At 42.2% G+C, this 22,397-nt stretch overlaps 2 protein-coding genes and 1 long non-coding RNA gene across 7 annotated transcripts in view; 2 read left to right on the top strand and 1 right to left on the bottom strand.

The window, feature by feature from the left end:
* Nucleotides 1-22,397, top strand: part of LOC126989966 (transmembrane protein 65-like) — a 131,405-nt gene that overhangs the window by 17,431 nt on the left and 91,577 nt on the right. Inside the window, exon 3 of one of the 3 annotated variants that reach the window (XM_050848581.1) lies at nucleotides 18,816-18,863. The exons of the other annotated variants lie outside the window; for them this stretch is intronic. Coding sequence (XP_050704538.1) covers nucleotides 18,816-18,863 — 48 coding nt within the window. The remainder of the gene's footprint in view (nucleotides 1-18,815; nucleotides 18,864-22,397) is intronic. 3 annotated transcript variants of the gene reach the window in all.
* LOC126990021 (uncharacterized) overlaps nucleotides 1-22,397 on the bottom strand; it is a 77,338-nt gene that overhangs the window by 28,349 nt on the left and 26,592 nt on the right. The gene's annotated exons all lie outside the window — the stretch shown is intronic.
* The window catches only part of LOC126989949 (dnaJ homolog subfamily C member 3-like), a 127,687-nt gene that overhangs the window by 82,888 nt on the left and 22,402 nt on the right, over nucleotides 1-22,397 (top strand). The window lies entirely within an intron of this gene.

Here is a 22,397-nt window from a genome sequence, read left to right as displayed (position 1 = left end):
TCCAATTTTTATTATTAACAGATTCTTAATACTCTAATGCATATGCATGAAGATATTTTTTTACTAACTACAGATAGTCCTCGAGTTATGGCAGGGTTTGGTTGCAACAGGCAGGCCATAAGTTGAGTAGGCCATAAGTTAAAATTTGCATTGAAAAATAAAATATTTATCTAATACACCTATCCCCATGCTATTGCACCTAGCTGGTTGTGAAGCCACGTGATAGTGAACAGAAGAATCCATGGGAATAATTCTTACTGGTTATTGGACTGCTGATATACCTACGTTTTGTGCTTGTTATACTTCTCTTTCCACCTATTTTCCCCACCAAAAACTGTACCAACATGATTTTTTTTTTTACGTCTACGCCTATAGCGTCGGTAGGCTTGCTTGAGGGGCCTGGATGGTGTTCGGCCCCAGCCTGTCATGGCGCAGGCAAGCGTTTATAGTGGCGCCATCTTCTCTTGGCTCATGCTGCCCCCCGGAACTTGTTCTTGATTCACTTGGACGGTTTCCTCTTAGTCCAGTCAAAATATGAAAAAAACACCTCTAACCCTAAAAAAATTCCAAGAAAGCGTTTTATTGTTTCTTTTGGTAGTATTACATGTGGGGAAAAACATATTAAAAGTTTACCAAAATATGGTTACCACAGAGGGTCCAAATGTGACGTCAAAGAATATGGCCGCCAAAGCTATAAAATGTGAGTGTGAGGAGTATAAAAACAGTAGTCTTGTTATATTCATAGCGCGGTATATAAATTGTGCCGTGATTTTCTTCAAAAGTGAGTTTTTCAAACTTTACTCTGATTCTTGATAAACATTATGTCTAGGACGTATGGTTTGAATTATTGCAAGTCCAAGGTATTTATAACATTTAGAAAAATGGTCACCTGTGGATTTATTAAAATTTACTTAAATATAAAAGATACAACATTAGTAAACGGAGCTAAATGAAATATGGAATGTTCAGAGTGAGACTGGTAATGATATATGTAACAGAAATAAATTTATAAATAGGCAACAAGCTGTATTTCTACTCGGATAAAGGGAGTCCTGCAACAGTATACGACATTAAGGTTATGAAGAAGTTGCTTGGATACGATGTTTGCAGCAGTCTTCTGTTCTTGCATGCATTCACGGGATGCGATACCACTTCCAGGGTTTTTGGAATCGGAAAAAAATCGGCTCTACACAAGGTTTTGAAGGGAGATTCTGTCTTAAAGAGCTGCGCTAAGATGTTTTCCACACCTAAGAAAAACACAGCTGAGATTGAAGACGCTGGATGTAAAGCGATGGTGGCATTGTTCGGTGGCAAACCTGGAGACAGTCTGTCTGACATGAGGTATTCTAGTCTCTGCAAAAAAGTTGGTTCAGCCAAAAGCTTTGTAACACCTGAACGACTGCCACCGACCTCCTCTGCAACAAAGTATCATTCCCTTCGGAGTTACCTCCATGTGATGCTATGGATGGACAATGGTGAGGCCATGGACACTACTGAATTGGGATGGAAATTGCAGAACAACAGTCTAGTTCCAGTGATGATGGACACTTCACCTGCGCCAGAAACACTTTTGAAAATTATTCACTGCAACTGTTCTGGTGGTTGTAGTACATTTCGGTGCACTTGCAGAAGACACAGACTTACCTGTTCACGGGTATGCGGACCATGTCAAGAAGGGCATTGTGACAACATGAGTGAGGAAGCAGTGTCTGATGATGAAAATAGTGACTATTGAACTGGCGCGCGGTTATTCAGTGATGAAGTATGTCTTATGATGCACTGTGTATTCTAATCTTTAGAAATGTACATGTATGTCATGATGTCATTGATGACGTCATGACCTCGCCTGTCGGCCTTTCTAGAATCATTGTTATATCAAAATAAAACATGTACTTAGTATAAAAAATTGTTGTATCAAAATAAAACATGTACTTAGTATAAAAAATTGTTGTATCAAAATAAAACATGTACTTAGTATAAAAAATTGTTGTATCAAAATAAAATATGTACTTAGTATAAAAAATTGTTATATCAAAATAAAACATGTACTTAGTTTTAAAAAAATAGCAAAATCTTCTGCAACCTACAGCTACAGCTTTGAATTAAGGAAATATTGGCTATTTTCAGTGCGATGGCTGTCATCGTTTTATGACATCCTAGTTAGGACCTTTGTGGTGATCATTTTCTGGTAAACTTTTAGTATGTTGTTCCCCACACATAATAGTAATAAGAAACATCATAAAACGCTTTCTTGGAATTTTTTTGGGGTCAAACACTAAATTGACCAGACTATCTAGAGTCCGGGTTGATGGGTGGTCTTCAGGACAGCATGTGGGTAGTTTTAAGCCACTCGGCGGTGACTGAAAAATCCCAGGTGGTAGCGTGGGGATTCGAACCCGCATCGTCCATCACGCGGTGAATGTGGGCCCAGCACACTACCACTCACCACCGCCTACCCTGTTATACTAATAAAACTCACAATGCCGCCCAACATTGCCAGATTGTCGTACTCAGCCGATTATATTTCCCGACTTCCTACCTCCAAACTGTCTTCTGGGTTCCAATAACGAAACTGATTTATAGTTATCGTTAAAAGAGTTAGATTCTGATGTTTCTTGGCAATAGTTAGGCGTCAGAAACAGGTAAATACTATGCTCTGAGTACGACAATATGGCAACGGTGACGCCACCTTTCTTTGGAGGTTTCTTGACCAGTGTTGTCACGCATACAAACAGCGGTGGGTTCGGTTGTCTTGTGTGCCATGCAGTCTGCTGTGGGTGGAGGGGGTGATCCAAACCAGGCAGTCGATCACCTAAGTGTAACAAAAATGGCTGCCTAAAAAAAAACCACACACACAAAAAAAGTGAGCCAGATTAATCCGTCGAGTGACTTCCAGGCAAGGCCCACCATTGTTAGGCAGTGTCCCAGCAAGGTACATGAACCTTTTGGTGATCTGCATGTCCTATGTCTGCTTTCCTCTGTCCCTTGCTATTTGGTACCACAGTATTCCCTCAGCAGTTCTTATAGGTGACCATTTACCAGAGGGGGCTTCGTGGTGCAGTGGTTAGCACACTCGGCTCACAACCAAGAGAGCCTGGGTTCGATTCCCGGGCGAGAGTGGAAAAATTTGGGCGGCTTTTCCGATACCCTACGCCCCTGTCCACCCAGCAGTGAATGGGTACCAGGTATTAATCGGGGGTTGTGTCCCGTCTTCTGGGATCTGTTCCCTTCTCCTATAATTCCTTCCCCTTATGTCTCTCTCCGGCACATGACCACAGATGTTGCGCCGACTAAACAAAACTTTCCAACTTTCGAGGAAAAGAACAGTGAGTTACAAAATAGATTATTGCAGAGAAGAGTGAAAGGGTTGGAGAGTGATTTTGAAGTGTTGATGAAGATGGTGAGTGAGTTGAGAAGGGAGAGAGAGGACGACAAGAGAAGGATAAGTGATTTAGAAGCAGAAGTGGGGGAGCTTAAAATTCAGCCGATAAAATGCTCCGAGGGGATAAAGGAAAGTGTGGATTCGGTGGAAAAGACGAATAAGGAGCGGAATAAGTGGAAGGAGAAGCGAAGGGATGAAAAAGTGGAAGTGGAGCAAAGAGTTACGACTTTGGAACAGAAAGTTGACAATGGTGGAGAGATGGTGCGGAGTGGAAATGTACAGAACTTTAAGGAGATTGTGGAGGAGCAGTTGGTGGAGAGGATGGCTGAGAAGGTGGTGAAGGTTATCAAAGAAAATGAGGCGCTGGTAAGAAGCACGGTGGAGAAAAAGAAGAGTGTCATTGTGTTCGGGGTCACGGAGGAGAAGACCACAAGCAAACCTGTGAGGGAAAACAACTTGAAGGATGTAGCGAGGAAGATCATACAGAGGGTACAAGAAGAGGGCAGTGACCTGATGAAAGAAATAGATGTCATAGGATTGGAAAATACATTGGCGAAAGAGATAGACCAATTAGGATACGATTTAAGGCACAGAGCGAAGCAGAAGAGGCCCTGGCAGGAGCTTGGACGCTAGCGGGAGAAGACACCAAAATGACGTGGCTGAGGAAAGATCTGAATGAACAAGAGAGAGACAAGTTGAATGAACTCAGAGGTGAGGTTCATGATTTAAATGAGAAGAGAAGAAGGAGTATTTTTGGAGGGTAATGGATATGAAAGTGAGGAAGTGGTTCATGTTGACGAGAGGAAGGAGAGAAAAAATCTAACAGGAAAGGAGGAAGGATGGAAATTTTCTTATACGAATATCAATGGAATAGTGTCGTCGTGGATAGAGTTTAACGACTATTTGAGAGACAGAGAGTCGTATTTTAAGACATTTCGCAGCCCAAGAACACATATTTGACAAGGCTTTCGCAGGAGTTCTGGGCATTTCCAGGAGTAGTTGTATGACCCTGGTGGTACTTTGACCCTTCTTCTGTACCATGAACCTGAAGAGACACTCATTAGAACCCAACTGACCCACTATTTGACCTTTAGAAATAGCTGATGTGAGAAGCGAAAGTGTCTTAACAATATCAACCAAAGAACCTGATATTGTGGGGCTGACAGAAACCAAGTTGTGTGACTCAGTTGAGGTGGTGGGGATTGGAGAAGGTGCAGACAATATATAGAGGAGAGACAGAAAGAGAAAACAGGGAGGAGGTGTGATGTTGATGGTAAGGAAAGGCATTTGGGTGGAGGAGGTGATTGAGGGTGAAGGCTTGGCAGAGGTACTGAAAGTGGAAACTGTGGGTGCTGAAGGAAGAAGGAGGCAGTATGTAGTAGGGTATGTGCCACCAAGAACCAATGCATGGAAGGCCCGAGAATATGAAGTAATGATACAAGACACAGTGAGTTGCCTGGATGGAATGTTGAGAGAGGGTGAGAGAATAATTATAATGGATGATTTTAATTGCAAGGAGGTAGAATGGGAGGATTGGCAGACGCAGGGAACAGAAGAGTCGTGGGGAGGAAGACCCCTGCAACTGGCAATGGAAAATGTGCTGATGCAATGGATTAAGGAACATCAGATTCGGGAAAGAAGGCGAGGCATCAAGACTAGACCTGGTATTTAGCAAGGAACTGGAAATAATAGAAAATATTAAAGTAGATTGCCCAATAGCAAAGAGTGACCATGCGGTTGTGGAATTTGAAGTAACAGAAAAGAGAACGATTGACCGAAAATAGGATCACAAAATAGGGAGAAGTAACAACTCTAAGGCAGACTTTGTTAATATGAGAACTTTTTTTGAGAATGTAAATTGGAGTGGGCTGTACAAAGCCAGGAGTACACAAGACAAGTGGGAGGAGTTTTTAAAGCTGTACAAGGAAGCTGAGAATATATATGTCCCTAAGGTAACCAAAAAGGATGTTGGTAAAAAGGAGTGGTTTAACAAAAGATGCGAGGCAGCTAGAAAGAGAAAGGAGGAAGCCTGGAAGGGATGGAGGAGACAAAGAAGAATCAACACATGGAACAATTTCAAACAAGCAAGGAATGAATATACAGGTAACTCTCGATTTATGCGTGTTTGGTTTCCGTGTTTTTGAAATAACGCAGGGTCCAAAATCCAAATAAATGTTTAATTTACATGTTTTTTCACTTATCCGCGATATTTTATGGAGTGGCCACCAGATGTCTCACGCAACTGGACTCACACGGCGCCGCGGCCACACAGCTGAGCTCAGTTCTTCCCGCGCGCCACTTGAACAACAATACAGTACCCACGCTGCCACGCTACTCAACAATAGGGGTGGGCAGGTACTGGTAACAGTACCGGTACTAACGGTACCAGCTATATGGTACGGTACTGGTACCAGACTGCTTGGTACCGGTACCAATACTAGCCAGTCGCTCATGGTGTCCCTCATTTCTTCCTCACATGAGTGAGGCTGAGACCGAGTGCCTGAGTGGATATCTCGGTGATATGGATATTCTCTCTCTCTCTCTCTCTCTCTCTCTCTCTACTGAATTTTTTATTTTATTTATTTATTTATTTTTTTGCGTTGCGGCCTATTGCGCCGGTAGGCTTCTTCGCGGTGGGGCCTGATGGTCAGCCCAGCCTGTTATGGCGCAGGCGAGTGTTTATAGTGGTGCCATCTTGTATGAAGTGAATATTTATTTTTTGATAGAAACCAACCTCTTGTTTGATTTACATTGTTTTTGATTTACGCGACCTCTTCAAGGATACAATACTCGCGTAAATCAAGAGTTACCTGTTCAAAGATCAGAAGAGAAGAAAAACGGAAATATGAAAAAGATATAACAGACAAATGCAAAGACCAACCTAAATTATTTTATAGACATGAACGGCAAACTAAAGAATAGAGAAACAATTGATAAACTGAAAATGGATGGAACTACATATGAAGACCCAGCAGAGATGGCAGAAGTGATGAACAACAGCTTTCATAGAGTTTTCACAAAGGAAGACGAATTGGTACAACCACCGGGCCAGGAAAGAGGAAGGGTTATGCAGGAGATACAGTTAACGGTGCAGGAGGTCAAGGAAAGCTTGAACAAGCTGGATGTGAGAAAGGCGACGGGGCCGGATGGAGTATCAGGGTGGACCCTGAAAGAATGTAGTGAGCAACTTGCAGAGAAACTGCACTCCATGATGAGCGCCTCCCTGAGTGAAGGAAGGGTACCACAGGATTGGAAGAGAGCAAACATAGTACCAATATATAAAGGAGGAAAGAGAGAGGACCCATTAAATCACAGACCGGTATCACTCACTAGTGTGGTTGCGAAGATATGTGAGAGGCTGGTTAAAAACAGGTGGTCAGATTTTTTAGAAAGGGAGAGAATTATCTTGGATTGCCAGTTTGGATTCAGGAGAGGGAGATCTTGTGTCACCAACTTGTGTTATCACTCAAGGGTGACAGATTTGTCTGGTCTCCTCACGAAAAGAACATAAGAAAGCTGGAAAGAGTATAGATAGCGGTGTACAGGGTGGCGAGCAGAGTGGAGCATTTGGACAGAGAGGACCTGTGTGTGTGGAGCGAGGGAGAAACGAGAGGACATGGAAAGAAGTTGAGGGCGACCACGTGTAGGAGAGATGTGAAAAAGTTTACCTTCCCAAACAGAAGCATTGAGCTATGGAATAGACTGGAGGAGGAGGTGGTTTGTGCAAGAAACATTCATGATTTTAAGGAAAAGTTGGATAAGAGCGGATGTGGAGACGGGACAGCGCAAGTGTAGCTCTTTTCCAGTATGTCACAACAAGGTAAATACACACACACACACACACACACACACACACACACACACATATTGAGAAATCTGAATACTGAAGAAGAGGAAAAGTTTGAGGAAGAAGTAGATGAAATAAATAGATTAGGAAGATACGAGGAAGGAAAAAACAGACCATCAAAGATTTAGCTAAGGTCCCAAATGACAATGGAAACCACGCTAAATAGGTCATGGAAACTAAACAACTCTGAAGAATATAAGCAAATATATGTGAGGAGAAACATGTCAGAGGATGAAAGAATGAAAGTAAAGGAAAGGATAAATGAAGCAAAAAAAAGAAATTATGTAAGATCAGAAGAAAAGGAGAATGAAGAATGAAAAATTGATGAACTGGTGGATAGGAGGCGAAGAGAAGGAGTAAGGGTGTTGATAGAAGGAGGGGAAAGAAAGGGAGAAGGGAAGAAAGGTTTAAAGACTGCGTACACAAACATAGATGGTCTTGCGTCAAAGAAAATTGAACTAACTTATTATTCAAGGGAGAGTGACCCAGATATTACATGTATAGTTGAAACAGAGGTTGTGAAAGAACTGGAACTTGTGCTGGAGGGAAAGAGCAAGTACAACATTTGGAGGAAAGATAGGAAGGAAGGGAAGGGAGGAGGAGTGATGATAATGACCAAACAAAACTTGAGAGTGACTGAAGTGAGATATGGAAAGGACAGTGTGGAGGTGATGGCCGTGCAGGTACTGGTAAAAGGTGGAGAGAAGAATAACATAATAACAGCCTTTGTCTCCCTAAAACCAAGAGTTGGAATGAAGTAAGATATAACACTATGCTGGAAGATACAGTACGGGCGGGGACTGACAGACAAAATAAAAAAATAATAAAAAGATAATATTAACAGGAGACTTCAATCGCAAAGTGAAATGTTAAGATTATGAAACGGAGGTTGGTGAAAATACTTGGGGAAGGAAACTACTGAAGCTGGTAACAGATAACCTGATGACGCAGTGGGTGCAAGGAGAAACAAGGCTGAGAGGGGATGACTAACCATCAAGACGTGACCTAATTTTCACAAAAAGTGTCGACTTGGATGAAGGAGTCAGTCATGAGTGCCCCTTAGGAAAGAGCGACCTTGAACTATTGGAAATGAAAACTTTGGAAGGATGTGAATATCGAGAAGAGGCTTATAAGGAAAAAAGGAAAAACTACGCTAAGGAAGATTACATTGGATTCAAGACTTTCTTTGGTGGGGTAGACTGGACTAAGGTGAAGAGGAGTACTGATATTCAAGAGAAATATGACTTTTTATGAGTATTTACAACAGAGGAATAGAGATATATGTTCCATTCTACACTGTAAAAACTATAGGAGAGAAAACATGGATTGGATGGAGGTGTGGGACAGTAAGAAGAAATATCAATAAGGCAAGGAGGAATTTAAAGAAAAGACCAAATAAAACCAACAGGGACAAATATAAAAAAGCAAGAAATGATTACATGAAAATAAGGACACGAGGATGAAGCCAAATTTGAAAGAAGAATAGTTTTTAGATGTAAAGGAACACCAATTTTTTTTTATAAATTTGTAAGTGGGAAGTTAAAAAGAAATGAAGGAGTGGAAAGGCTGAAAGAAAATATATATATTCTATGAAAAGGACAAAGAAATTGCAGAAATATTAAAAAAAAAAATTCGTAAAGTGTTTACGAAAGAAACTGACTCTGACTTGGGTCTTGAAAATTGCAATGAAGGGAAACTGAATCCTGTAAAGGTTGAGAAAGGGGAACTGATACAGCTGATGAAAGCCTTAGATGGAAGGGAAGCCGTGGGACCGGATGAAATCTCGGGACAAATGCTGAAAGAGTGTGCAAACGAATTATTGGAACCACTTGATGACATTATAATGACATACAGTACAGTCTCCGAAAGGAAAAGGGAAAGGCTGCTAAGACTGGGTTTTTTCACACCTTGTTGTGGTCCTTGACTCCCATTCTCGCTCCTACCCACCCCCTGGGCCTTTCCATTGGCTGCAGGAAGCACGGTGAGTGGGATCCAGGCAGCCAGGCGCATGTGTGTGAGCAGCCCCGGCCGCGCGCTGGGCCCAAGCAGCTGACGGGTGGCTGATGATGGTGATGGTGGTGATGAGTGTCAGCGGCGTGGCCCCCGCATCGGCGCCACCCAAACGGCAATTTCACTGGTGCCTGTGTGTATGTGTGTGGCTGTGCCCATCGTGGGCCCAGGCTCCTCAATTTGCCAATTCTCACTTCCCACATGTTGCACGGGACCTCTTTTCTTTCTTCCGTCTCTTCTTTCTAAAAAAAAAAAGAGATGGAAGAAAAGAAAAGGGTCCCGCGCAACATGTGGAAAACAAGAATCAGCAAATTGAGAAGCCCAAACCCACACAAACACAGCCACACACACACGTGAAGAAATAGTATCGGCGAAGAGTGTGCAAAGTTTCAAGGAAAAGTTGGATAATTATAGATACGGAGACGGGACCACACGAGCGTAAGCCCAGGCCCTGTAAAATTACAACTAGGTAAACACACACACACACACACACACACACACACACACACACACACACACACACACGGGCCCCGACAAAAACACTGTTCAGGGCCCCAATGCAAAGGCCACGCTGTCGACATTCATCATCACCATCAGCCGCCCGCCAGCTGTTCGGGCCCAGCGTGTGGCCAGGGCCGTCCACACACATGCGTTTGGCCACCCGGATGTGTGGCCAAGCACAAGATGTTGATGGTTTTCAGTTTTCCCCAAAAGAATATTGGTTCAAAGTTTGCGATTTCAACGTTTGCGACCCACAACGCAAAACTTGGAGACAGTACTGTAATAACATGCTCTACAAATACAGGAAAAGTGAGTGCCCTTAGAATGGAAGAGAGCGAACATTGTACCAATTTATAAAAATAGACATAAAACTGAACCATTAAATTACAGACCAGTCTCTTTGACAAGTGTAATGTGCAAGATTTGTGAAAGTATAATAAAAAACGATGGGTTGAACATTTAGAAAAGGAAAACATGATAAATAAAGGACAGTTTGGATTTAGAAAAGGGAAATCGTGTCACTAACTTACTATGTTTGTACTCAAGAGCAATAGACGTGGTGCAAGAGAGAGAAGGATGGGCTGATTGTGTATATCTCGATTTAAAAAAAGCTTTTGACAAGGTTCCACACAAAAGGTTAATCTGGAAACTACAGCAGTGTGGAGGAATGGGTGGAAAGGTTATCGAGTGGATGAAGGATTACTTAACGGGAAGAGAAATGAGAAACGTGATTAGAGAAGAGAAATCAAATTGGAGGAGAGTAGAGAGTGGAGTTCCTCAAGGCTCAGTTCTTGAACCAATAATGTTCATAATATATATAAATGAAATGCCAAAGGGTATTAAAAGTTATATGAGCCTTTTTATAGATGATGCAAAGTTAGTAAGAAAAGTGAGGACGGAGGAAGACTGTGAGGAACTACAAAAAGACCTGGACAGAGTGTATAGATGGAGCCAGTTATGGGAGATGGAATTTAATGCCATGTTATGGAAATGGGGAAAAGTAAAAAAAGACTGAGGAAAACCTACAGGATGGGAGAAGAAAACTTAAAGGTGGTACATGAAGAAAAAGATTTGGGAGTAACGATGCAAGACACACTATCCCCAGAAAAGCACATAAACAGGCTGTTTGGAGAAACCTACAGGGTAAACACTCCCCTCCTCCCTTCTTTAAAGCCAAAATCGTGCCCACAACCGCTTCCTTCCATTTAACTGCAGCAATAAGTCCATGGCTGGTATTACAAGACACTTTCCCTTCTCACATCAGCTATTTCTAAAGGTCAAAGGGGGATATCAATCAGGTTCTAATGAGTGTTTTTTAGGCTCAGGGCACAGAAGAAGGGTCAACCTACCACCAGGGTCATAAAACTACTACTGGAAATGCCCACAACTCCTGCGAAAGCCTTGTCAAATAGGTGTTCTTGGGCCGCGAAATGTCTTATAATACGACCATAACTTGGGTAACAGCACCACAAGCCGCGACAGTCCTTACTTCAGCAGATGACTCCATGTCGATACAGGGCGACTGCTTTGCTTACTTTGTAGATATGGGCGGAAAAGTTGGAGTTGTCGGTTGCCCCTAACGCCAGCGCGGTTGGAGGAAAATGGCTGAGTGTGACACCAGCAGCTCTAGACTCCCTTAGTTGGGTGATCGTGTTGACCGTGTTCACATGTGCTGGGGTGGGATTCACAAGAGATACGCGCTAATGGCCCGTGATAGAAACTACAAACTATCAATTTAACTATCAGCATTAACATGAGATTCACAAAGCTTTCATTTCGTCGTTACTTTCACAGACGGCGCCATGCCGATACAAGGTGACTGCTTTGTTTATGTTGCAGATACGGGCAACTGACCTTAGTCGTGTGTTATGCACACCCAGAAAAATTGGAGTTGCTGGTTGCCCCTACCGCCAACTTGGTTGAAGGAAAAATGCCCATTGTGACACCAGCTTATGGATAACCAATAATGCTTCTGGTTGGGAGTACAGGCAACTATGGTTGTTTGTAGCTTCAGTGGTTGGAGAAAAAGGCCAGTGTGACATCGCCTCCGAGGGCGCTGATGGGGTGAGTGCCGTCAGTGATGTCATCGGACTCACTGAACCACAAGCATGTTTTCAGAATTGTCAGCCAATCATTAGGCAGCCGCCTTCAACTGTGGCTGCAAAATAACCCGTACTTTCTTCCCATTTTCTTCCTTTTTCCAAGGTATATATTTTGATAACAAGGGAGGAAAGTGGGACAAAAAGTCAGCTCCTCCACAGGTCGGAACAAATGGGTAAGCGCTTTTTCAGTGTTTTCAATACTCTGAGTTTTGGGATCCTTGAGTGTAGCGCTGCACCTTCAGAATGAAGCTTGTACGAAACTGAAGGGTACTGTGTGTGTATATAACAGATTGAAAGAAATGGATCTGATGACACTTGAGGGGAGGAGATGAAGGGCAGACTTAACCCTTTCACTGCACGGGCTTGGGAGGCGACTATCCCCCCAGGCGCACTCGGGAAGCCCAATGAGGGGGGGGGGAGGGGTCTCTTTTAACCTCTGGATCTCAAAAACTATTCATCACAGCTAAAAACCAAAAACACCATTGGAAAGAGGAGGCCCAGATCAATAGAATTCAATTATGTATGCCTCTCCTGCGAACGTAGATGCATGTTCATGGGGCTTTGAATGTGAACACTTGCGTCAGTGTGTGCGCGACAATCAGCCATATTGAGGCAACTGCAGACATCTCTTCCTGAGGTGCTGGCAAGGTAGTATTGCCAACTGCAATATTTACAACTATTTGGTCAAAGAATCAGTCAGGTGATAGGTGAAGCTATGCAAAAATGATGCTGTATTGGACAAGAACATCCACCAGTTACTTGTCTGTCGATTTTCCATACTAGGCTTATATGATTTTCCACCAAATTTAGTGGAGAACCCATTGAATTGGCAATCCTGTGGGGTGAGAAATATTGTTGGAACACTCATACGCGGGAGATTTGAGTGCGACAGGAGCTGCAGCGAGCGTTTAGCACCACCAGCAAATGCGCTACCGCTCGCTGCGAGTGTTTAGCAGTTAAAGGGTTAATAGCACTGTATAAATTTGCTGGTGGATTGGACAAATTGTATAGAAGAGACCTGGTTGTGGCAGGAGTGAAGGGGGCTGAGAGGACACACTAAGCTGAAAAAGGGAACATGTCTGAAGGATAAAAGAAGTAAAGTTCCTCATACTGAAGTGTAGATGAGCAGAATGGTCTAAAGAAAGAGACTGTTGAGGTGGGGAGTGTCCATTAAGTAAAAGAGGAGGTTGGACTAATTCAGACAAAGAGAGAGGACTGTCCGAGCTTAGTTCAAGCCCCCTGCATTCCAGATTGAAGTTAGCACACTCGGCTCGCAACCTTCGATTCCTGGGCGGAGTGGAAAAATTTGGGTGGCTTTTCCGATACCCTACGCCCCTGTCCACCCAGCAGTGAATGGGTACCAGGTATTAATCGGGGGTTGTGCCCCGTCTCCTGGGATCTGTTCCCTTCTCCTATAATTCCTTCCCCTTCTGTCTCTCTCCGGCATATGACCTCAGATGTTGTGCCGACTAAACCAAACTTTCCAATTTTTCCAGATTAAAGGACTTTTAACCCGCCGTCTGCCGGCTATTTGAAGACCTGTAGCCAACCCCAGTGCCGGCTTTTTTTCGACTTTTCAAAAATTACCTAGATAGGTTCAGAATCATGCAAAAACATGGAAAACATCAATATAAGTACTCACCGAAGCCTGGAACGGATGAATTTTGCCTCCGTTATGTCTCGTCGTGGCCGTGAAAAAGTATGCGCAGGATCCGTAGACTTTATTTTTACACAGAACACTAACGAATGTTTTCGTTGGACTATTTGTTACTCCGTACACACTAAACCAATTGTTCTGAGTTTTTACCACCATGATCACTGAACCTGTGGGCGTTGTTCATGGGCACAGTGATGGGCGGGGGCGCTATAGGACACGCGAATAAGTAGCGGATATCTTGTAAACATACGTTTTTTGTAGTGTTTTTCACTATATATTTTTCTGTGGTTGCTGTCATGACTCCCCATCCTCAGGGCAGTTGTATAACAGCTCCCAAATGTCTTCATCTCTAAGCCTTGGTCGCGCCATGTCGTCACTCAGTGAAGCACAGGGAGATACTGACGCCGGGCGATGCCAGCAGATCTTGTGGTGGGGCTGGGTGACTCACATGGGTAGCGCCCAGCCCGCCAAAGTTCAAACGTGATGCCTACGGGATATCTTTGCTTTATCTTTCAACTTCGATTTATAATGATTTTTTTAATATCAGACCGTATATATACGGCGCTGGCATTGTCCGCGGCATAGGGTTAGACCGTATATATACGGCGCTGGCAGACGGCGGGTTAATGTATTTTATTTTATTTCTAATGTAAATTCCGACTTACCACCAATTTGATTTATGACCGGCCTGTCAGTCCCGAACCCTATCAAACCTTGAGGACTACCTTTACTATTATTACAATCATAATATAGCGCTTCAAAATGGGGTGCATCTATAAAGCTGGCAAATACATCATATCATTAATATCTGAATCATTTTATATCAGCTCTGTTGTCCTGTATGTCTCCCATTATTATAGTCATTGTACTTGATAATTCCAAGTCAATTTCATCCCCTTAACCTGGTAGCAGTGACGGGCCAAATTTGTGCCATGATATAAACCCCCCAAAATAGATGATACATAAACTGATCATAAATGCTTTGATATACATTTTGAAATGGTTTGTGTGAGTGATGATTTTTTCTCATTTTTCTTCTAAGCTTAGGACCACCATTAACCGGTAGCAGGGGGGATCATGTCTAATAATCCCCTCTAGCGAAAAAGAAAAAAAATCATCACTTCCTAGTATAATATATCAACATTTGTGATCCAGTTATTCAACCTTATCATTACAATGGCACAAATTCAACCATGACTAAACTCTAAATTTGGCCCATCGCTGCTACGGTAAAGCCACAAATTTGGCCCATCGCTGCTACATGGTAAAGCCACAAATTTGGCCCGTCGCTGCTACACGGTAAAGCCACAAATTTGGCCCATCGCTGCTACACGGTAAAGCCACAAATTTGGCCCATCGCTGCTACATGGTAAAGCCACAAATTTGGCCCATCGCTGCTACACGGTAAAGCCACAAATTTGGCCTGTCATTGGTATATGGTAAAGCCACAAATTTGGCCTGTCACTGCTACACGGTAAAGCCACAAATTTGGCCTGTCGCTGCTACACGGTAAAGCCACAAATTTGGCCCATTGTTGCTACATGGTCAAGCCACAAATTTGGCCCGTCGCTGCTACACGGTAAAGCCACAAATTTGGCCCGTCGCTGCTACACGATAAAGCCACAAATTTGGCCCGTCGCTGCTACATGATAAAGCCACAAATTTGGCCCGTCGCTGCTACACGATAAAGCCACAAATTTGGCCCGTCGCTGCTACACGGTAAGGCCACAAATTTGGCCTGTCGCTGCTACACGGTACAGGTTTCTGAGGCTACTGACAGCAATCTCTACACTGTTCCCTCCTACTATCTCTATTTTAAGTTTCATTCTAAAGCTGGATGTTGTTGCGTCTACGTACCCAAGGACATCATTTGCTCTCGTGTCCACGACCTTTACTCTTTTCAATTTTTCCACCATCTGGCTAAGACTTTATTGTCACTCTTTTACTAAATTCATCTGTGCTGTTTATATATCACCTAATCCTACCAACTATGCAAAATTCTTTTACTATTTGAATTCCACAGTGGAGCACATATTAACTAACTCTCCCTTCGCTGAAATCTCCATCTTAGGAGATTTTAATGATGACCACCATTTTTTTCTTTCATCCTCTTTCACTGACAAGCCTGGTGAACAAGCCTACAATTTTGCTCTCCTCAACGATCTTGAGCAGTTGGGTCAGCACCCTACACGTATTCCCGACCGTCTTGGAGATCGGCCCAACATTCTAGACCTCTTCCTTACCTCAAACCCTTCTGCTTATTCTGTCAAACTGTTCTCTCCGTTGGGCTCCTCCGATCACAATCTTATTTCTGCATCCTGTCCTATCGCTCCTGTACATCCTCTGGACCCACCGAAGAGGCGATGCTTCTGGCATTTTGCTTCAGCTCGGTGGGACGACCTGAGGATGTACTTTTCCGATTTCGTTGAATGATTATTGCTTCCAGGATAGAGACCGCTATGTGTGTGCTCAGCGCATCACAGAGGTGATTGTCTCTTGAATGGAGGCATACATTCCTCGTTCTTTCTCTACTCCTCACGCTAAAAAGCCTTGGTTTAATCACGCTTGTTCTCGTGCTGTCAATGATAGAGAGGTAGCTCACAAAAGGTACCAGAGCCTTCAAACTAATGCTAATTATGAACTTTACATTTCTGCCCGAAATCGTGCCAAATCTATTCTCCGACTAACCAAAAATTCTTTCATTAATAGAAAATGTCAAAACCTTGCTTTCTCTAACTCTTCCGTGACTTCTGGCATCTAGCCAAAACATCTCCTCCAACTTCACTTCTTCATCTTTCCTCCACTCAGTCCTGACGGCAACACTGCCGTCTCATCTATCTCTAAGGCTGAACTCTTCTCAAACTTTTTCTAATAACTCCCCTCTGGACGATTCTGGGCATATTCCTCCAACTCATACCCCCTCTGACTGCTTTATGCCTGTTATAAAGATTCTTCAAAATGATGTTTTCTATGCCCTCTGGCCTCACTCCTCAGAAGGCTGATGGACCTGATGGAGTGCCTCCTATTGTCCTTAAAACTGTGCGTCCGTGCTGTCACCCTGCCTGGTCAAACTCTTTCGCCTCTGCCTGTCAACATCTACCTTTCCTTCTTGCTGGAAGTATGCCTTCATACAGCCTGTGCCTAAGAAGGGTGACCGCTCCAGTCCCTCAAACTACCGCCCTATAGCTTTACTTTCTTGTCTATCTAAAGCTTTTGAATCAATCCTTAACCGGAAGATTCAAAAGCACCTTTCCACTTCTGACCTTCTATCTGATCGCCAGTATGGGTTCCGCAAGGGCGTTCTACTGGTGATCTCCTAACCTTCTTAACTGACTCTTGGTCATCCTCTCTTAGCCGTTTCGGTGAAACTTTTGCTATTAAACTGGACATATCAAAAGCTTTTGATAGGGTCTGGCACAAATCTTTGCTTTCTAAACTACCCTCCTACGGTTTCTATCCTCCTCTCTGTACCTTTATCTCCAGTTTCCTTTCTGACCGTTCTATTTCTGCCGTGGTAGACGGTCACTGTTCTTCCCTAAATCTATTAACAGTGGTGTCCCACAGGGTTCTGTCCTATCTCCCACTCTTTTCTGTTGTTCATTGATGATCTTCTTCCAAAACGAACTGTCCTATCCATTCCCTCGCCCGATGATTCCACTCTGCATTATTCAACTTCTTTTAATAGAAGACCCACCCTTCAGGAACTTAACGACTCAAGGCTGGAGGCTGCAGAACGCTAGCCTCAGACCTTACTATTATTTCTGATTGGGGCAAGAAGAACCTGGTGTCCTTCAACGCCTCAAAACACAGTTTCTCCACCTATCCACTCGACACAATCTTCCAAACAACTATCCCTATTCTTTGACAACACCCAGCTATCACATTCCTCAAAACAAAACATCCTCTGTATATCATTAACTCAAAATATCAAATGTAAACTTCAAATCACATCTCTTACTAAATCAGATTCCTCTAGGCTGGGCGTTCTGTACCGTCTCCCAGTTCTTCTCCCCTGCACAGTTGCTGTCCATATACAGGGGCCTTGTCCGCCCTCGTATGGAGTATGCATCTCATGTGGGGGCTCCACCACACAGCTCTTCTGGACAGAGTGGAGGCTAAGGCTCTTCGTCTCATCAGCTCTCCTCCTCATACTGATAGTCTTCTACCTCTTAAATTCCGCCGCAATGTTGCCTCTCTTTCTATCTTCTATCGATATGTCCACGCTGACTGCTCTTCTGAAATTGCAAACTGCATGCATCCCCCCATCCTGAGGAACTGCTGCACGCTACTATCTACTCATTCTCATCCCTATACTGTCCAAACCCCTGATGCAAGAGTTAACCAGCATCTTCACTCTTTCATCCCTCACGCTGGTAAACTCTGGAACAATCTTCCTTCATCTGTATTTCCTCCTGCCTACGACTTGAACTCTTTCAAGAGGAGGGTATCAGAACACCTCTCCTCCTGTATTTGATCTTCCTTTCGGCCACCTCTTTTGCTTTACTTTAGGAGCAGCGAGTAGCGGGCTTTTTTTATTATTGTTTTTTTGTGTGCCCTTGAGCTGCCTCCTTTGTTGTAAAAAAAAAAAAAAAAAAAAAAAGCCACAAATTTGGCCCGTTGCTGCTACCAGGTTAAGAAACATAATCCCTGCAGATACCGGGCTAATTCAAATATAATTCACAGAAAAATAGGATTCTGATATATATATATATGTATATATATATATATATATATATATATATATATATATATATATATATATATATATATATATATATATATATATATATATATATATATATATATAAAATTAGTTCATATACATATTCTAAAGTGACATTTTTTCATATTCTAAAGTGACATTTTTTCATATTCTAAACCTAAAGTGACATTTTTTCATATTCTAAAGTGACATTTTTTCATATTCTAAACCTAAAGTGACATTTTTTCATATTCTAAAGTGACATTTTTTCATATTCTAAAGTGACATTTTTTCATATTCTAAACCTAAAGTGACATTTTTTTCATATTCTAAAGTGACATTTTTTCATATTCTAAAGTGACATTTTTTCATATTCTAAAGTGACATTTTTTCATATTCTAAAGTGACATTTTTTCATATTCTAAAGTGACATTTTTTCATATTCTAAAGTGACATTTTTTCATATTCTAAAGTGACATTTTTTCATATTCTAAACCTAAAGTGACATTTTTTCATATTCTAAAGTGACATTTTTTTCATATTCTAAAGTGACATTTTTTCATATTCTTAAGTGACATTTTTTCATATTCTAAAGTGACCTTTTTTCCTTACAGCTGAGAAAAACAAGAGCTCTAAACCGAGTGTGGCACAACTCCGACAGTGTACGTATGGCAGTGTCTCCTTCAAGTCTCAGTGCTGTGCCTTTTATGGAAACAGCTGCCTGCATAAAGTCTTTACACTTTATGGATTAACATGTCTCAGTGAAGAAATTCAATTTAAGTCTTCTGAGTGCTGTTTCTGAAGGATTCAATTACAGTAAAGTCTTGCATTTGCCAAACCTAATCAGTTGGTGCTCTCATTCTCATGTGGCGACCGTATTCTCCCGTTATCAATTATTTACTCCCCACAAAGCACTAAATTTTACTTGGCTACCACATTCTTGCAAGTGGCAGATATTTTCCCCCTATAAAATGTGAGACTTTACTGTATATATTTTTTATATATTAAAAAACAGAGGTTTATATATAATGACATTTCTTTCCTCACAGGTCTCCAGTTCTTCTCAAACTAAAGCCTGAAAATCATTTGTTGAATGCAAGCTCTTTTGGGTGGGTTTAAAACTATGCAGCATTGTTCATGTTAATCTTTTTACATTTAGTGTTTAATGTGTGTGCTTTTGTGTCTGCTAGCTTCTAAAGCAAATATACATATACATGGCAATGTCAAACATTCATCGGTTGTGAAATCTTAGGTAGATTGATACTTGGAATAGTCTTATGTTTGGACCAAGGCAAACCAAGGCATCATTTACAGGAAAGATTACCCGCCAGAGACATACACATCTTTATATGAGTTGGCACTCAGTCTCTACAGTCATATCTTCTGTGGACTGCTGGGGGGCTTCGTGGCGCAGTGGTTATCACACTCGGCTCACAACCGAGAGAGCCTGGGTTCGATTCCTGGGCGGAGTGGAAAAATTTGGGGGGCTTTTTCGATACCCTACGTCCCTGTCCACCCAGCAGTGAATGGGTACCAGGTATTAATCGGGGGTTGTGTCCCGTCTCCTGGGGTCTGTTCCCTTCTCCTATAATTCCTTCCCCTCCTGTCTCTCCCTGGCACATGACCTCAGATGTTGTGCCGACTAAATGAAACTTTCCAAACTTCTGTGGACTGCTGTGGGATGTTATGATTGTGAAACCTCATTCTACGCTGGGATTAAGGTTGCCAAAGTTGCATTTTTTTGTTTTCCTTGATACGTTAGTACAGTAAACCCTCGATATAACGGACCTGCTTATAATGGATATCGGATATAACGGACAAGGTCAGAGGGTCAGAAATCCATGAGAACCAACCGAGAATAGTTTTTGAACCAACTGCGCCCAGTAAGTACGATGACTCTACTCTGCATTACTCAACTTCTTTTAATAGAAGACCCACCCTACAGGAATTAAACGATTCAAGGCTGGAGGCTGCAGAACGCTTAGCCTCAGACCTTACTATTATTTCTGATTGGGGCAAGAGGAACCTGGTGTCCTTCAATGCCTCAAAAACACAGTTTCTTCACCTATCTACTCGGCACAATCTTCCAAACAACTATCTCCTTTTCCTTGACAACACTCAACTATCACCTTCTTCAACACTAAACATCCTCGGTCTATCCGTAACTCAAAATCTCAACTGGAAACTTCATATCTCATCTCTTACTAAATCAGCTTCCTCGAGGCTGGGCGTTCTGTACCGTCTCCGCCAGTTCTTCTCCCCCGCACAGTTGCTATCCAATTACAGGGGCCTTGTCCGCCCTCGTATGGAGTATGCGTCTCATGTGTGGGGGGGCTCCACTCACACAGCTCTCTTGGACAGAGTGGAGTCTAAGGCTCTTCGTCTCATCAGCTCTCCTCCTCTTACTGATAGTCTTCTAACTCTCAAATTCCGCCGCAATGTTGCCTCTCTTTCTATCTTCTATCGATATTTTCACGCTGACTGCTCTTCTGAACTTGCTAACTGCATGCCTCCCCCCCTCCCGCAGCCCTGCTGCACTTGACTGTCCACTCTAGCCCATCCCTATACTGTCCAAACCCCTTATGCAAGAGTTAACCAGCATCTTCACTCTTTCATCCCTTACACTGAAACTCTGGAACTGCCTTCCTTTGTCTGTATTTCCTCCTGCCTATGACTTGTCCTCTTTCAAGTAGAGTGTATGAAGACACCTTTCCATCCAAAATTGACCTCTCTTTTGGCTACTGTTATTTATTTTCTGTTGTGGGAGCAGCAAGTAGCATGCTTTTTTTTATATATATAATTTTTGTTGCCCTTGAGCTGACTTTTGTTTGAAAAAAAAAAAAAAAAAGAATCTGCTAGCCACCTCGCCCTCCTTCCTTTATTTATTTATTTATTTATTTATTTTTATTTATTTATTTATTTTTTTTTTACATCGTGGCCTATTGCGCCAGTAGGCTTCTTCCCGGTGGGGCCTGATGGTTGGCCCAGCCCGTTCTGGTGCAGGCGAGTGTTTATAGTGGCGCCATCTTGCATTGGCTCATGCTGCCCTCCCGGAGCTCATCTTTGATCCTAGAATCTAGAGTCTGGGTTGACAGGTGGTCTTCTGGACAGCAAGTGGGTAGTTTTATGCTGTCCCATCCTTCAATTACTGTAGACATTTTCAGCCCACTTGATAAAAGTGGACAAAATTTCTTGAGGAACGCAATATAATTACAGATAAACAGTATGGTATGTGTAGCAAACTTACTGAGCTTTTCCTCAAGAATGACAGACATAGTACAGGAGAGGGATGGATAGGTAGATTGTGTGTATTTGGACCTGAAGAAGGCTTTTGACAAAGTTCCACATACAAGACTACTATGGAAGCTGGAAAATAAAGGAGGATTGAAAGGGAAAATGAAAAACTGAATGGAAAGTTACTTAAGGGGAAAGTCCGTCGTGGATTAAAATTGCATCTATGGTCATAAATAATTTGTATGTTGTATATATTAGTACCTTTGTTATCATATGAAAATTTCAAGCTGATCAGATGAAATGAAGATTTAAGAAAATTATTTAGCTGTTTTATGAAAATTTTGAATTAGTTTTTCTCAGACATATTTTTACTGACTTTCCTGTGACACACACATCTGATAATTCATTGTTATTATAACAATTTGTCAAGATGTTTTTTGAAAACTTTTTGTTAATTAAAAAAAAAAAAAAAATTGAAATTTATTTTGGAAAAGTTTTCCGTATATCGAAACTGCCGTAAAAAAAAAAAAAAAAAAAAAATCTTGTCAAATTGTAGTATGATACATGATCTTGTACGTCCTAAAGTTTCATGAAAATTGTGCCGAAAATAAAAGCAAAAAATAAGTTTATGTTCATGTTGTACTAGTTTTGAGAAAAACGTGATCAAAGTTTTGCTAAAGGTCTTTGTCCCAGTGAAGGCACTATATCGTCAATGCCACTTTCATGTGAATTTTGTGGGATCAGTAATCACATATCAGTGAGTGCATGAAAGGATCAGGCACCTTGTCCCGCCTTATAAAGGTATTAATTGCTCAAAGGCAAAGGTGTCAGGGCGCGCCACGCCCCTCATTGTTGCAAGGTTGGATCAGCACTCTCCAGGTGCATAGCTGTCGCTTGGAATTGCTCTGTCTGTCTTCCTCTTCTTCTTTATTGTCTTCTTCGGTGTAATTCTTCTCTTTTCT

Source organism: Eriocheir sinensis, chromosome 6 (genome assembly GCF_024679095.1).
Source record: "Eriocheir sinensis breed Jianghai 21 chromosome 6, ASM2467909v1, whole genome shotgun sequence".
NCBI classification, from domain to species: domain Eukaryota; kingdom Metazoa; phylum Arthropoda; class Malacostraca; order Decapoda; family Varunidae; genus Eriocheir; species Eriocheir sinensis.
Note: the sequence above shows the minus strand (reverse complement) of the source record. Positions and strands in the feature narration are given on the sequence as shown.